Raw genomic sequence first — 16347 nt, 5'->3', positions numbered from 1 at the left:
ATTGCAGATGTCAAATTAAGCTAGTACTACTCTGATCAAATGAAATGGGTTGTTCTTGGTATTTTAGGGGAATTTACTGCACCCCGGAGTGGAGTTCCCAATCTTCACTTATACCACGCTACTGACAGCAAAACATAAATAGTTCTCTTTCTCACATCTGCGTTGAAGAAAGCATTTAGCTATTAGCACTACTTGTGTTTTGTAGTATGGGAACTTCAAAGTACTTGTTTCTCTGGTACAGTGCACCTTTGAAATTGCAGGAGTGAGTAGAGTTAACGTTATTACTTAAAAGACTCAAGTCATATTCATAGAGTAATTTAGCTTAGAAAGACCTTTAGAGATCCAGCCTCCCATGCGAAAGCAAGGATAAGTATTGTAGATTTCTTTGAAAGCACAGGTTAAGGAATACAGGGACTTTCTTTCCTGTGGTGACAGCTGTCAAAGTACTTCTGAAAGTGCTGAAAAGTGTGGTATGGAATTCTCTTACTGAAGGAAGAAAAGTCACTACCAGTGCAGAGTTTGCTTAAGATGGTGAAATCTTTCTTGCTGTGTATCACTGAACTGACTTCAGAAAGTACCACAATTCGTGCTTGCTTGTATTTCTGCCCCAACTCCATACATTCTAGTATGCCAGATATAATAGTTCAGAATTAAGATCTAAGTGAATTATTGTATGTGGATTGTGTTGTTGAGTAGCTCTTACTGACACTGTTTATTTGAAAGTTTAAAATCAAATGTATTTTCTTCCCCTCAGTAACCAAAGTAAGGAGGCTTTCATTGACTGGGCAAGATACGATGATTCACAGGATCATTTTTGTGAACTCGATGGTAAAATGCTTAAGCTTCTTCAGTGTTTGCTTTATTACTTTCTCATTACTTTATTACCGTCTCATAAAAACAAGTTTGTAGCTACTCTGCAAGGAACTGTTTTAAGTTTTAATTTTGTGCTACATTGACATGTGACAGCTCATGTTATCTTACATGCAAAGAAAGCAGTTTAGACATCTTGATGTTCCTTGTTTAAAAAAAATATATATATATATATCTATTCACTGTTACCTCAACAGGAGACTTCTACAGAAATAAAGAGAAAGCAAATGGGAGGGTTTTAGTATTTTTTCTTTAAAGCTGCTTCTCACAAAAGACTTGTATCCAGCAGAATTTATTTACACCTAATTTTTTCTTACTACTGTATTATTTTTGCTGCTGTTCTGTTCTTTATGCTTGGGCTGGTACATTCTTGTAGTCTAGTTTCAGACAATCTCTATTGGCCCTTATTTGTAAAGACTTCTGATTGTTTAAACATTAGGCTGATAGTTTGTCTTCCCTCTGCTCCATGTGTGAGCCCTTCTATTTTGCATATAACGTTTAGTGGTTAAAGGAGAGTTTCAGATAAACATGAGCACTGCCAAGTTCAAGGAAGGCTGCAAAAATAATTTTCGTTAAGTACCTTACCAAGCTGTGCGTGCTTGGAAGACTTGGCTCTGTGCAAGATGTTTTAATCTACCTTTAGGTTAATTTTTGGTGTCACCTGAGAAAGTAGCAGCTGTTATGTATTTAATAACTGCTGTTCTCTTCCAGTGCTGCTGCTGTGTCTTGTCTGTGAAAATGTTGTCTGAACTGTTTCTCTAATACGTACTCACTGAGCATTACTGTAGATCTGAACTGTTCAATGCAATAAGTTGTTGTGTTGTCCATCTTCAAGCTGCCTATTCCTATTTTAATGGACTCAGATGGGAAAAGTATAACTTAGGAGCATTTTCTTGCAGAAGTAATACTAGCTTAAGTAGATCCTGATTCCACCTCCATCTCTTTCCAACATTGTGCCCTACTGAAAAGGGATTACTGCCTGTGCTCAGCTGTGTGCTTCCACTGTTCTTTTTGCTCTGGCTTTGGCATGCCTGTCACTGCATGGTGAGCTAATCTCAATTTGAGTACCTGGAAGATTGATGTCTCCTTTCTATTTCACAGACTGTTGGGGTTGAAATGGCTTATTAGGTGAGTTCCTGAGCTGATGCAGAGGAACATGAGAGAGTGACTTTACTGGGAGTGATAGGGAGAAGGGAGAAACTGTTTTTTCCTCTTCCTCACCTCTCTTTCTGGTAGGGTCAAAGCTCTTGATTCACTTAGCTCAAATTTAGATCTTCAGTTTTACTTTTTACTGGCTTTTTTGTTGAGCTCAATGATAAACTCGATAAGGGAATTGATCCAGCTGGAAAAAATATCATATCAACTTAGGTCAGTTTTCCATCCTTCTGCTGTGCTGCCCCTCAGATGCGTTTGTAAGTGGATAGAGAACAAAAATTGGAGAGCTGAAATGACCAGGAAGTGTAGGAACTGGTTTGGTTGCTGTGCTCCATCTGACTTTCACTTTGTTCTTGTGTGTCTTGTCAGTCTCTCTTCTTTGTTTTTTCTACTGCTGCTGAAGTGATGCTTAGTGGCTTGTGCAGGATCACTTCTTTTTAGAGCAGTTTTCACTCTTCATTTCTTCAACATCTGAGGAAATGCTCAGTTGTGTTGCTTGGCCCATTCCTTTGATTAAGTATGGACTACTGGCCTGTACTGTACAAGGGTCTCTTTAGCATCATTTGCTCTTGACCTAGAATTTCAGAGAGGAAAGAGAGAGGGAATTATTTCCACTTTCTACTTGTTGTAACATAAAACTTAACTTTCTATTTGTACAGAGTATGAATCAGACAGTGATTTAATGTGAGTGTTTTGCCTGAATTTGAAGTCAGCTTTAGGGATGAGGATATAACCTGTTGAATATTGCTTCAGTAATGTTTTGTTCCATAACCAACAGCTTGTCCTGGAAAATAGAATCATAAAATTGCTCAGGTTAAAAAAGATGTTAAAGTTCATCAAGTCCAGCCACAAATCAAAAACATTGTAAATAAACTGTAATCCAGTAAATAACTTATAATTCACTGCTCCAACAAAAGCACTGGAATTAATGATCCAATTGTATCCTACTATCTTGAATAGTACATCCCAGCAGTTCATCACTAGAGCAGGGCTGCAGTATTCTGTGCTTCTGCTACATAGAAAGCTTGTTCAGTTAACAACGGGGTCCGTGCTTTATGCAACCATACAAGGTTATCTTGGAAATAAAAGTGATGCAGCTAATAAAGATTGTTCCACTGCCAAGATGTGCTTCTTTGTGTTTGCTGAGGAGCCATATTTGCATTGTACCCATTTCTAAAAAAGCAGTTCTCTTACTCTTTTCTGTTCTTCACACCAAACTCCGTGGTCAACTAAGCCCTGAGTTTGAAGCCCACTTAAGATAAAACTCTTGATATCTTTGCAAAAGGTGTAAAAGCACATGGCACATAGAGTGTTCACAGTGAAGTTGAAGAAGCCACATAGGAAATGGTAAGAAATTGCAGAAGTAATGGCAGCATAAGAGACTGTGAAAGAGATATTCTTCGCCTTTCTGTTTAGAGTGTATATTGCTTTGTTTTTATGTACAAGGTATTTGTAATACCACTGGAGAAATAGGAGCATTATACAAGACTTTTTATTTGTATGTAATTTTGTGACTCTTAAAGTCTTTTTTAAGCAATCAGAATACATAACGAAACATTTCTTATTTAGATGAGAGATCTCCAGATGCGCAGTACGTGGATTTGCTGCTGAATCCAGAGCGTTACACAGGATACAAAGGGCCCTCTGCTTGGAGAGTGTGGAACAGCATCTATGAAGAAAACTGTTTCAAGTAATTGGGTGGGAGAGGAAGGCTGCTTTTATACTTGCACTTCAATTTAGCTTAGAACTGATTTTACATTTTCTAACTTATTTTCTAGGCCTCGATCTGTCTATCGTCCTTTAAATCCACTGGCACCTAGTAGGGGTGGGTTTTGTCTATTTTATTTTTTTAATGCAATTCTTTTAACATAGTGACTTAAGTACAAATGATACAAATAGTATTCTTTAGTTTCTTTGCGTGCTCTCTGCTTTTAAAATGTCCTGTGTTGAAGCAACTATCCATTGCCAATATTTACAGTTTGTGATGTTGGATTATAAACATGCTTGATTTTATGTGTGTGAGTATGCTTAGTAATATCAGGGGAGCCTCCTGAAAATTAAAGGATATCTGAAACTATTCAGTGGGCAAGTGTCACAGTAATTTTATCTTGTGGCTGGGAAGGAGTTAAAATTCAATGAATCCAGCAGTTGTTTTCTTCCCTTGTCTCTTTTTCTGGACAATTTTATTTAAACCTTTTAGTGCATAGTCATCGTACTGTAATGTAGCTGTACATTTTCTGTAAACAATGGTTAGTTCATTGAAAGTGTAGAAATAAGATTATTTTAAGAAAAAATGAATACTTAAGGAGACTCAGTTATTCATTGAAAACAAACACGCATAATGACTTGAGCTTTAGATTTTCAATTTAAATTCAGAACTGTGTGTTCAAAGTTAATTGGTGTTGCTAAGCCAGTGTGTGTCTCTTGTGAAATGCAATTTAACCAACAGGTAGTTAGAAAACATCACCAGATGTTAGAAACTTGGTATAGCTTTTGCTCATAATAACTACTGCTGACAGATACAATAAAAATAGTTGCAAGAGTAGCTTATCTCAGATTAGAATTTCAGAAAGGAGCATTGGTCAGATTGTTGAATAATGTGAACTGAAGTTCATGTCTTTCTGAAGCTAATACATGGCTTTCAAGAAGCTGTACTAGGATTTTAAATTCTTAGTGACTTCCGTTATTATGTGTTTATTCTCAGGCTGTCTTGAGGAGGAAAAATAGGATGGCAAGTAGACTGTATTTTTGGTAGTGTAAATAAGTTTTCTTGTACTACTTCAGTTTTTATAGTAAAGCTTGTATTTCATTACTGCTTTGATTTTAATGCTCATGGATTTTTATTTTCTCCTTTGCTGCAACTTCCTAGGAGGAGATGATGGTAAGTCATCTTATTCTGCTTTTCTGTGTGTGTTTTATGCCTGGGTTATCAGTGATCCCCTGTGGCCTCTTGAGCTGAAGCAGCTCTTCTGGATGTAAATACATAATGCTTATAGAAAAGATGCTATACTGGTTAGGATTAGAAGAAGCAGGCAGGATTTCTTCTCATCTTTCAAAGATGTGAATTAATTACCTATTGCGTGTAATTGAGGAAGAACTTCAAGAAGTCATTTTGCAACAGTCACCTATAGGTTTTTCCTCTTCTGCTTTGAATTCAGTTGAGTTGACTTCCAAAGGTAGTATAGAGGTAGTAGTGGATAACATTTACTTTTTTGGGTAGAATTGAATAGTGTTCATTTTATATATAAACAAAGCTAATACTGCTTTAAAGCACTATCTTGATGTTTAGGATCAATTAGCATAGAGTTGCTTTCTGTGCTGATCGTTTAAATTTTTTAGCTGTTTTTCCTCAGCAGATCTTTAAATTTAGAGATTTTAGGGCTTGTACAGTTGCTAACAAAGTTAATCAGAAATTGATTGGATGGATTTCTGTATTAGAAGACATTCCTTTGTCTTCAGTATTTCTTTGTTTGGATCTGAGTACAGGAATTCACTTTTTTTGGTTGCTGATCATGTGAAACACTGTGCAGAGCAGAAGGGGTACCCATGTGAAACTTAGAATAAGCATGAAGTATTTGTGAGTTTGGAATCTAAGAGCATATCCAGTAAAGAACTGATGTACCTGGGCAATGTTTAGTTTAGAATCCTGGGTCATTCTTCAAACCTGAAGTTTGCTGTTAGAATGGAGGATGCAGTAGTTCATTTGCTTTTGAAAACAGTTGTTACACAAGCGATTGCTGTGAAATGTAACAGTGATGGTTGCAGGAAATGTACATGAAATGTCTTTCCACAGATACGCCTCTTTTCTCGGTTATTCTTTCCTATCACGCTGTAGCCACTAGTGCATTTAATCAAGTGTACTCATAAACTTTGCTAGTAGCTTAGCCATGTTTATTCTTGTATTTCTCCTGTTCTGACTTCAACAGATTTTAACTGTTTTCAAAGTTCAGCCATGTCAGTGCCTGTTCTTGCTTCAGTAGCTAAGTTGTTTAGTTTTATGTCCAGATGGCAGCTAATGTTAGTGCATGCAGTAATATAAAGGTGCTTTAGTGATGAAAATGAATGTTCTTTATTTTAACAGTGTTTTCTAACATTACAGGAGAATCTTTCTACACATGGCTAGAAGGTAAGTCCTTTCAGATGGATTTATATAATTGAAATTCACTAGGAAGAAATTCACTTTTTCTTCTCTCCAAATGTTTTTCATAGGTTAAACTTACTAATAAATTGTGCAGAACTTGAGTGTTATTTGGATAACATTTTTCTTCCTTGAGGGTATTTGAAAAGTTTTTCTTCATTTAGCTGATGAATTCCTTAAGCTCTTTAACATTAAATCTTTTACAAAGAAGTTCACTTCAATACAAGTTACTGAGTTTTCAGCTCTTTTAGACAAAAATGCATCCTTGCACATGCTAGTAATGTTATAAGTTGTATTTTAAAACTGCTTTTAAAAGTGTTAAAGCTTTTAATGGTTCTGTGGCTAATACATATGCATAAGAGATCTTCTCAGAACGTATAACAATTTGTTTATATTTAAATGAAATTATTACAGTGGTAGAAATCAAAATCCTGTTTTGTAGGCTGTGGAAAAAAAGTAAATGAATTAGATGTATTCGCTTGCAACTTAGTTCATTATGCCTCTCAGGAATCTTCTATTATTGGAAAGCTTTCATCGGTTCTATTGCAGAAAAGCACATGTTCACATGCTTGTTAAAATATGCTGGCTGTAAATGAGGCTGTATCTCAGTCTCAAAGGCTTCCCCATCAGCTCTTCCTTCTTCTGTTTGTAGAAACTGGAGTAACAGGGGAATCACCCAAACATATATTTATGAAGGAGGCAAACCCTTAAATTCTAAACGTAGTCTCTCTCTCTTGGTAAGCTGTATTTCAAAGCAGTTTCTACATACAAATTATATTTTGGCCACCCATTGCCACTACATTTCTTTTTATGCTGTGAAAGCCTTTATTCATCAAAGTCATGTTTTTAGGGCTTTGCTCAGTGTGCTTAAATCTTCGGTGAATTTACAGTACAGCTGGGAAAAAGCATTTTTGGCTGTTTTCCAGTGCCATAGGGCTTTCTGGATTTTTGATGTTTTCGTAAGAACGCTACTCTAAAATAATGATAGCTTTAATTATAACTAGGATAGGTCACACTCGAGTTCTGGTTTCCAGATAGTCAAAATTCAAGACTATTTTAAGTCTGTTGCGTAAACAATTTTACTTTTGTGTAGCAATTTGTTAGATGCTTATTGGACTGTATTTATTAAAACACTGAAAAATCAACTAAGAAATGTCAAACTTTATTCTTGGTGATACTTCATGTATAAAAATAAGAGTATATTTTTTTTTTACTATGAATATGATAGCTTCCAAAACATACTGCTGAAATTAATGATGAGGCACTGTAATTGTAGCAGTTAAATGGGGCAGGCTTGTATCAGTGAAATGTCAAGGTTAATTTTAATGCATTGTGTCAAGTACCTAGGCTGAGGTTTGCTTGTCTCTTTTCTGTTTTCCTCAACAGGTCTTTGCCTTGAGAAAAGGGTGTTTTATAAACTTATTTCCGGACTTCATGCTAGCATTAATTTACACCTGTGTGCCAATTATCTTCTTGAAGGTAATTTGAGTTGAGGTAAAACTGCTGAATGAAACACTATGTTATCTGAAATGCATATTTATTTTTTTTTCCTAAGCTTTGTTTGGTTCTTACCTAAAAAGCTTTTTCTCAAATACATGCTTGTAACCTCCTCCCCCTCCACTTTATTTCTTGTGTAGAAACCTGGGGGAAACCTCGCTGGGGACCAAATGTGAAAGAGTTCACTCGTCGTTTTGATCCCATTGAAACGAAGGGAGAAGGACCAAGAAGGCTGAAAAACTTGTATTTCCTTTATTTGATAGAGCTGCGGGCTTTGTCAAAGGTTGCACCATACTTTGAGCGTTCTGTTGTGGACCTTTACACTGGAAATGGCCATGAGGATGCTGAATCTAAAGCTCTCTTACTAGAAATCTTCAGGGATACAAAGTAAGACGTAAAGGTGTTAGGAGTTTTTTTTGTTGTTTTCAATAGTTTGAAACTCTCAGTTATATTCTCAAGTGAGAATGAGAGTAAATTCATTTTTGAATAGGAGAGGGAGGAGTAGCATGAGGAAGTAAAATAATGAAAGAAAAAAATATTTCCTAGGCTTGAATACTTCTATTTTTAAATAAATACAAAAAAGAGGGAAAAAAAAATAATAACACCCCAGGCTTTACACCCCAGTGTAAAATACATGATCTTTTTTGAATAAGAAACGAGTACGTATGTTCTTTTAATTAATGATCCAGTGAGTAATCCAGCTTTTATCATAGACTTAACAGAAGAAAGAATGTTTGCTCTGTAAGGCTCTTCAGTCCAATTCCTACACTCATCTTTTTTTGTGATCAGTTGCATGCTTCATGCGTGGCTTCAGTCACACTAGGTGTTTAGGATGTGTTCAGATGTCAAATATGAAGTTTACACAACTGGAAGGCCAAATATTAAGGCATTCCTGATGTATATTTAAAAAGTCTTGATCAATGGAAATGAAAAGAATTCTTAGCAAAACTGTAACAGGTTTCAGGATACAGTGATTGAATAGCAAAGCATCAGATAACAGTATGCTTTTGAAGAGCAGTGATGTGAAACTTAGGAGAAATTTTTGATCTGAAGCAACTAGAAAGTCAGAGTGTTTACTCTGTATAAGCTGCTGTGCAAGCTTGAGCTGTGCTATAGTTCATGCCACGTTTGTGTTTTTTGTTTTTTTTCCATTCTGTCTTTCTTAGGTCCTTCCATATGCACTTTGATGAGAAGTCCATGTTTGCTGGAGATAAAAAAGGAGCCAAGTCATTGAAGGTGAAGCTGCTTTTCTGATTAACACCTAAAATATTCACTTCCACATAGGACACTCCCCACTCCTCCAGGAACAGGCATTTGCTTAAAGTACCCATGACATACATAAAGCACAATTCAATGAAATAGAATGTGAATTTAACATTAGGAAGGCACTGTTCACAAGATCCTACTGTGAATGCTGTTACTGTGTAGTAACAGCTAGTGCTACTAGACTGTTGTTCAGATTGGTATCCACTGCATTCATTACACAACTGGTCTGTGCTTCATTGCAGTAAATATGTTTGAATACTTACTGATACCTACTACTATTGAAATCAGTATTATACAGAATTTCATCCACACTGGAAAGGACACTATTTGAAAGGTGCCAGTAATTTATCAGCTTAGCCAGTGTTTCTTTTCTGATCTGAAATATTTTATTTGGATAATCTGAATTAGATAATTAGATAATTAATTAATCATTAATCAATTCTGTATTGTATTTGCTTTCACTCTGGAACTGCAAAGCAGCTGTCTGCCCATAGTTTTGGTTGGGAAATGTCTTTTGTAAATTGGCACTTGTTTGGCTGCTTTGTTGGGTATGTAGGTTGGTTCAAAAAGGATTTGAACAACTGAATTAAAATTTACCTGTTCCTCTACGTAGTAGTTGAAGCTCAAAATTTTGAACAAGTTTCTGGAAACTGTATAACACAAGTGTTATTCTGCATGTCCTACTTTTCAAGTCATCAAGAATTAGCAATGGCTTGGAAACAAGATTCTGGGTTTATGTGAATCTGTATTATAGTCTGACCCTAGATGGTAGTGGTTTCATTCAATTTGATTAAAAGGAAATTGATATTCTAGTGGTACTAAGTGAATTTTGCTAAAGCTAAGAGCCAATTTAAGCTAAATGGTTTTTTTTGTTGTTTGTTTCTGATTGCCAGGAAGAATTCAGATTGCATTTCAAAAACATATCCCGCATAATGGATTGTGTTGGATGTGATAAATGCAGGCTGTGGGGCAAACTGCAGGTATTGTTTTGTCTTTGATATCCTTACGTATGTATTAAAAATAGACTTATGTTTAGTTTGCTTTTTAACAATTAAACTGGTATGCTTTGTTTAATTTTGTTCACTCAGTGGTGGGTCTTTTTACTAGAAGACGTAGCTTATATTCTTTGGGGAAGAAAGTGTTTAGAGCAGATAACCCCAAGACCAAGTCTTATTTCCAGTCAGTTTTTTGAGTATTCAGTTAGCAGATGAGTCTTGTGGAATCAGCAGTGGGAAGCCTTTCTGGAAATAGTGCACTTTTGCTTAATGAGATTTAGCTCCACAAATCGAAGCATAAGTGGAAAAAAAATGAGGTGATTGAGATTTTTACAATTATAAAATGCTGTAAGAGGTGTGCAGTAAAGCCAAGAGTTGAAAAATAGTCTTGGGTTCTGGAGAATTTATTGAGAGCAAGATTTTGACCCTTAATGCTAACATTAAATCCAGACTGACAACAGCATTAAGCTTATCAGAGTTAAAGTTTTGAATAAATTCATAGCAGCAAAAATGTAGTAGCCTCTGCTGAATTTATGGAGTTCTGCCTGCTCTGTACTCATTCATACTTCTATTATTGCCTTTTCTTATGCTAAATGAACTAGGGCCAGATTTCCTGACCTATAAAATTGTCTTGCACCCAGCTTGAACCAGTATATCAAAATCCAGTGGTTGCTTCCCCATCTCAATTAAAACGGGGAATAAGAATAGCTTTTTCTGGTCTATTTCTGTGTACAAAATAGGGGTTGAAACTGCAATGTCTTCCACTGGGACTGGAGATGGAGAAAGCAGAAGTGTTGTGACACCTCATACTAAAAATGTAGTTTGACTTGGTAGGGGGAGGAGAGAAGGAAAGCAGGGATCTGGTCCACGGCTCCTGAGGCATCTGTACTGTAGCAGGGAGGGAGCTGGAGGTGTTGTAGCAGTCATGCTTTCATATGTATCTGGTCTGGCTGAGAAGAAAAAGAAATGGGAAAGGAAGAGATTAAAAATATGAGGGTTTAGAGTAAGTATACCTGAGGAAACATATTCTTAAGTGAATTAACTTGGTGAACTGATGGCATGTGTTTGCATTATCGTCTTGGCTTGTGTGCAGTTATTTGGGTTGAAGGAGTACCGGCTTCTAAATTGGTACTACAGTTTGCATGGGTTAGTATTTTTATGTTTATTTTGCTTAAAGCTTTTCTGTTTGTTTTCTGAGAGCTAGAAGAAGTGACCTTACCCACTGACTTTATTGACACTAAAATATTGAGGTTTTTCTCGTAGACGCAAGGCTTAGGAACTGCTCTGAAGATTTTATTTTCTGAGAAAGAAATACAGAACCTTCCTGAGAATAGCCCATCAAAAGGTTTTCAACTAACACGTCAAGAAATAGTTGCTCTAGTAAATGCCTTTGGAAGGTAAGATTTTTGTAATTTGTGTACAGCAAAAAAAAAAAAAAAAACCCAACCAGATAAAAAATACACACCAGTAAAACTTCAGTGTCAGCACTCACGGTCTGTGGGAAAGACTTGTGCATGCAACTGTGGCTTTTAAAAGCTAAACAGTTTATCACTAATAACTCTGTGCCATCAAATGGAGTTTGTGAGGCACTGATTATTAGCCTTGGTCATCATTCTGTGTTGTGTGTAATTCTCAAATATCTCAAATCTCATTCTATAAATCTCTTAAATGGTTTTAAGCACTAAATTTTGAATGCATCTCCTGCTTCTTGTATTCTAACTACTAACTACAGAAGAACAGTTTGTATTTCTCTTTTAAATGCACATACATAAGAAGGAGGAAAAACACATGATTTTTTTCAATGCTATCATTTAGCTCTTAGGCTTTTGGATTTGGAGTTTGATGTAGCTGTTTTTACTAAAACTTCCATTCTGATTAATTTATGATATAGCAAACATGTTGTGTGTTCGAGTTACAATATATAACTTCCTAATGGCTTTAAAAGATTAATAAAGCTTGTGTCTTTCATCATGCTGGTGCTTCTGATCTTGAATGTAATGATCAGTTATTGTTTAAAATAGGATAAATGTTATTACACGTGATTAGATATTTAACATATGTAGCATGTAAATTTTAATCCCTGCAATATGAATGTTGATGGAGAGCCAGATAGTAATCTTCTGTGAGAAAGTAGTAGCAAGTCTTAAAAAGCACAACTGTCTTCCAGAGTTGATTTTTGTTGTTTTAAATTAGAAAAAACAAGTCCCTATGAAAGGTCAAAATTTGCACTTCTCTTTGCACAGTTTACTTACTACCACTTTGGGGGTTTCTGTTTTGCAGGCTTTCCACAAGTATAAAAGAGCTGCAGAATTTTAAAGTTTTACTACAACAAACAAGGTAATGAAGGCCTTTGTGCAGCCTCTTAGTGAAGACCATTTACGTGACTGCATTGAGCAGAAGGAACTGATCCTTACAGGACTCTCATGAACTGATTAAAAAGTAAAATCAAATACCAACTTGAATATTTATGTTTAAACTACGAATGGTTATTAATTAGAAGAGGTATTTATGAATGAAGTATATAGTTTTTAAATGTGTAAATTATGCTGATCTGTTTTATCTTAAGTTCTCTGCTCACAGTTCTATCATACTGATACAACATAAGTTTTCTTCATCTTCTTGTCTTTCTGAGAAAGTTGTTTTATATGAAAACATATGTACCTCAATCCTGACTTGGCTTGTCCTGCAAGAGATGGTTCACCCCTCACCTCACCCAAGTGCTGAGCATCAGTATGTTCTGAGGACTGGGTATGCCAATTCTAGCTGTCTAGAAGTAAACCAGAAAAAGAAATAAGGCTCTTGCTGAGGCCTGTTTTCTTACATTAATATGAAACTTAATTTTACCAAGCAGAAAATTTTACTTTGTACCAATTCCTTTACATCATGCTGATATCAAAGTTTGTTTTTTTTTTTCCCTTATATGCTGCTTTTCAGAAGTTCTTACTTCCTTTAAAATAACCACCTTCTCTCTTACACAGTACAGTTGTGACTGTTCTGCAGCCCTTTGGCAGCCTGCATTTGCTTCAGGGATCAGGACTAGGGAATGGGGAGAAGAGAGTTAGTGGAGCATTGCTAGCTGGGAAGTTTTTTCAATCAAATTTGTGTCTAGCCCATTTTATTTTCTGGTTTGTTCCAGTTCAGTTTCCAAGGTTGTCCTTTATAATGTGTAAGATACTGAAGCAGCACATTTTGCTCTCTGAGCACAGATAATGGATTTGCTTGTAATGGGTTATATTTTAATGATGTTAGGAGATCAAAAAGGAGGAACTTGTTTTTTATAGTCACTTTAAGAAAAAAAAAAATGCTTTTTAGAATTCGTAATCACACTGGCATTAATACTGCATACTGTACCTATGCAATCCCTAACTGTACCTTCTTTAAAGGATATTCAGCATAATAAAACGGGTATGTTAATAATGTGAGTTTCATAAAATAAGAAATTACTCGTGTATCATTGTCCACAAATGTCAATGGCAATTTATCATTGTCCAAAATAGAATTCAGAACAGCACTACTGACTATTAGCAACCAAACGTTTAAATTTAAAATGAATTTTTTTAAAACCGTTGTGCTAAAGAATGAAGTTAGGAATTCTGAATGTAGGAAGTGCTGGTATTGTGTCGATTAATCTCTTCTTTTGAATCTTCTTGAAACAAAGTGCTCTTAAACATTTTTCACCCTACTGGATATTTAGTGACCTGTTGATATTACTTAATGTAGTGATACTGGCTTTTGTAACATAATCCTTCACAGAAGAAATATTCCTGAAAGCTGGAATATGCTCTGTCTTTGTTTCCAGACTGGACTCTAACTTGTGTCATCTGGAAATGTTGGAAATCTGTTGACATTCCTTGTTAGGGAAGTATTGCTTCCTGAGAAACAAAACCCTTTTGAGTCAATCTGGGGTAAGCTAAGTGAAATAATTTAAAAAATAAAAAAGTTGGTGTTAGTTGCACAAATTGACAATTGGTTTCCTGTCCTTATTTCCTGTTTAAGCCAGTAAATAAATTAACGTGGTGTTAGAGAATGCTAATGCTAACTCAACAGCCTCTTTTGCTTGTGAGCACCTGTCTGAGCAAGTCACCACAGGCTCCCTTTCTGGTTAATGGAAGAGAGCAGGTGATGTCAAGGTGGACTCACCTGGCCTTTTCCAAGGTTGGTTTGACATCTGGGATTCAATAACTTGCACCTCAGAGTTTGCTTTCTCCATTAACTTAAACATTCAGATAACCATCTCAAATGTGTATAGCTGTGTTTGATCAAGTTATATGCTGAGAATTCAAGTCTTTTTATTGTGTGTGTTGGTTTTTTGTTTTTTTTTTTTTTTCAGTTGGTCATTAATTCCTCCCGTTTTGGATTGACCAGCAAGGGCTGTCAGGTTCACTCAAGTGAAAAATCTTGTATAGCTAAGATTAAACTGCTATTATATATTGCAGTGTCTAAAGAACCTTAGGTGGGATTATCTGATGGAAAAACAAACTGTTGTCTGTGTTGCCCCAAGATTGTTTCTTCCTTTTTTTCCCCTACTTTGCTTTTTGGGGAAAGCAAATTGCTTCCAACCTTCCAAGGATTCAACTTCTTGTTTTTGTTTTTCCATCTGTGCCTGGCCAAAATCAGTGGACACTGAAGCAGCACCAGTCTGGCATCATGTAATTCCTTATGGGACAGGTGAGAGATTCAGATGTACCGATCTTGCATACCTGCTCCTTAAGCTGTCTTATAACTCTGATGTATCCCAGAGTAATTTGTTACTGTGGTTATAGTCACCTATAATTCCATTTTCTGTATGTACGTATACTGCAGTGTAAGGATTGAGCTTGTTGGTACAATCCAGGCAGGGTCCTTAGGGTAAGGACATAAAGATGTCTTTTTTTCTTTTGTGTCATGAGAACATGAGTGCAGCTGAACAAGGTAATTCTATGTATAGGGAGATTTGGTTGCATTTGAAGGTTTAATGCAGCTGAAACCATTTTCCTGTCATCTATCTTTTTTTACCGTATTTGATGTCAGGTCTTTCACTGTGCTGCCTATGAGGTTTTGCTCTGTGAGTTGGATGACAAAGTTCTTTATACGTGAACTTAAATTTTAGAAATTTACAGATCTGTTTTTATACAAAAAAACAAGGTTAGATACACTATCCACGAGCTGTGAACTATTTTAAATTCTAGCTCCTTATTGGAGATCAGCTTGTCAACGTTGTCTGCCATTCATTTCAGATTAAAATTACATTTCCCTGTACAAATGACAAAATGATTGTAATCATGTAGGTAGCAAGAAGACAAAGTCATGAAGACTTAAGCGAAATGTTAGAAGACTCAATGCAAACAACATAGCTAAAATGTTTGTTGCTGAACAAACTTGCTCCTAAGTGCCAGAGGAAGAAGGTGAGAATACAGAGTTTGAAAAGTAAAATATACAGACTTAAGCTGGAATAATGTTCTCCTACTTCAGCTGGTGATTTGTCATGTCATTGTATATGCATGAAATACTGTGCCACACTTTGAGTTGTGTTTTGATGATTGGTCTTTATCTGACCTTGCTCTGTGCTTTTCTGGGAAATGATCTGTATTATGTTGTAAATAATCTAGATGCTTATGTTGATAAATTAGCAATCGGCAACTCATCGCTTTACAATCTCTCCATTTATCTTGCCTATTAAAATGTAATATTTATTGAAATCAATGTTAGAACTGCTTACTGAGATCTGAACACTTCTTTGCTACATTTGAATCTATGAGATACAAATTAAAGTATTTTCTGCTATAACCTCTTGAATTTAGTTGGTTTATTTTTGTGTAGGTTTCAACTGTGCTTTAGAAATCATGCAGCTTAAATTATTTACATGTCAGTCACTCTGTGATTTAAGCTTAAAATGACAGGCAAGAGTTCCAAAAATAAATGGCAGTTTTGGATTTTTCGTAGACATGCTGCTGCATATCAGTTGCTGTTTCCATATTCCAGCACATCCATCAGTCTGTAAAATGCTTCTGTATTAAAATGAACAAATACAGCCACTGGCTAGGTCCCACTGTGTGAGGGGAAGAGGCAGAAAGCTTACACTGATCTGTCCCTTTCTTAACATAGCTTATTAAAACAATTTAGGAATTGTTTTTCTTCTGATTGGTGAAATTATTCCCTTGAAGGGACTCCAACTTTTTTCATTTGGTACCCCTGTTTAGCATATCTCGATATGTATTTGATTATTGATGTGTATGTTTCACCCTCACTTTACCTGCACACAAGTGCAGATGATGCGCAGATGATAACAATGTAATTTAAAGTTACTTACCTCTAAAGCTGTCTTATAACTCTGATGTATCCAAGAGTAATTTGTTACTGTGGCTATAGTCACTTAATTCCACTTTTTATATGTACATATGCAGCAGTGTAAGGATTAAGCTTGTTTAAAGTGCAGAATTCTTCTAA

General features: G+C 35.8%; 1 protein-coding gene across 3 annotated transcripts in view; it reads left to right on the top strand.

The window, feature by feature from the left end:
• ERO1B (endoplasmic reticulum oxidoreductase 1 beta) overlaps positions 1 to 15687 on the top strand; it is a 28974-nt gene extending 13287 nt beyond the window's left edge. Inside the window, exons 6-16 of one of the 3 annotated variants that reach the window (XM_052700679.1) lie at positions 755 to 828; positions 3595 to 3715; positions 3804 to 3850; positions 4895 to 4906; positions 6125 to 6151; positions 7550 to 7642; positions 7924 to 8047; positions 8827 to 8896; positions 9820 to 9906; positions 11185 to 11318; positions 12202 to 15687. In XM_052700679.1, coding sequence (XP_052556639.1) covers positions 755 to 828; positions 3595 to 3715; positions 3804 to 3850; positions 4895 to 4906; positions 6125 to 6151; positions 7550 to 7642; positions 7924 to 8047; positions 8827 to 8896; positions 9820 to 9906; positions 11185 to 11318; positions 12202 to 12262 — 850 coding nt within the window. In that variant the 3' untranslated portion in view covers positions 12263 to 15687. Of the gene's footprint in view, positions 1 to 754; positions 829 to 3594; positions 3716 to 3803; positions 3851 to 4894; positions 4907 to 6124; positions 6152 to 7549; positions 7643 to 7800; positions 8048 to 8826; positions 8897 to 9819; positions 9907 to 11184; positions 11319 to 12201 lie in introns of all 3 variants that reach the window. The other 2 variants (XM_052700663.1, XM_052700672.1) reach the window with 2 other exon arrangements.
• Positions 15688 to 16347: the final 660 nt, after the last annotated feature.

This window comes from Tympanuchus pallidicinctus, unplaced genomic scaffold (assembly GCF_026119805.1).
Source record: "Tympanuchus pallidicinctus isolate F22 unplaced genomic scaffold, pur_lepc_1.0 scaffold1, whole genome shotgun sequence".
NCBI classification, from domain to species: domain Eukaryota; kingdom Metazoa; phylum Chordata; class Aves; order Galliformes; family Phasianidae; genus Tympanuchus; species Tympanuchus pallidicinctus.
Note: the sequence above shows the minus strand (reverse complement) of the source record. Positions and strands in the feature narration are given on the sequence as shown.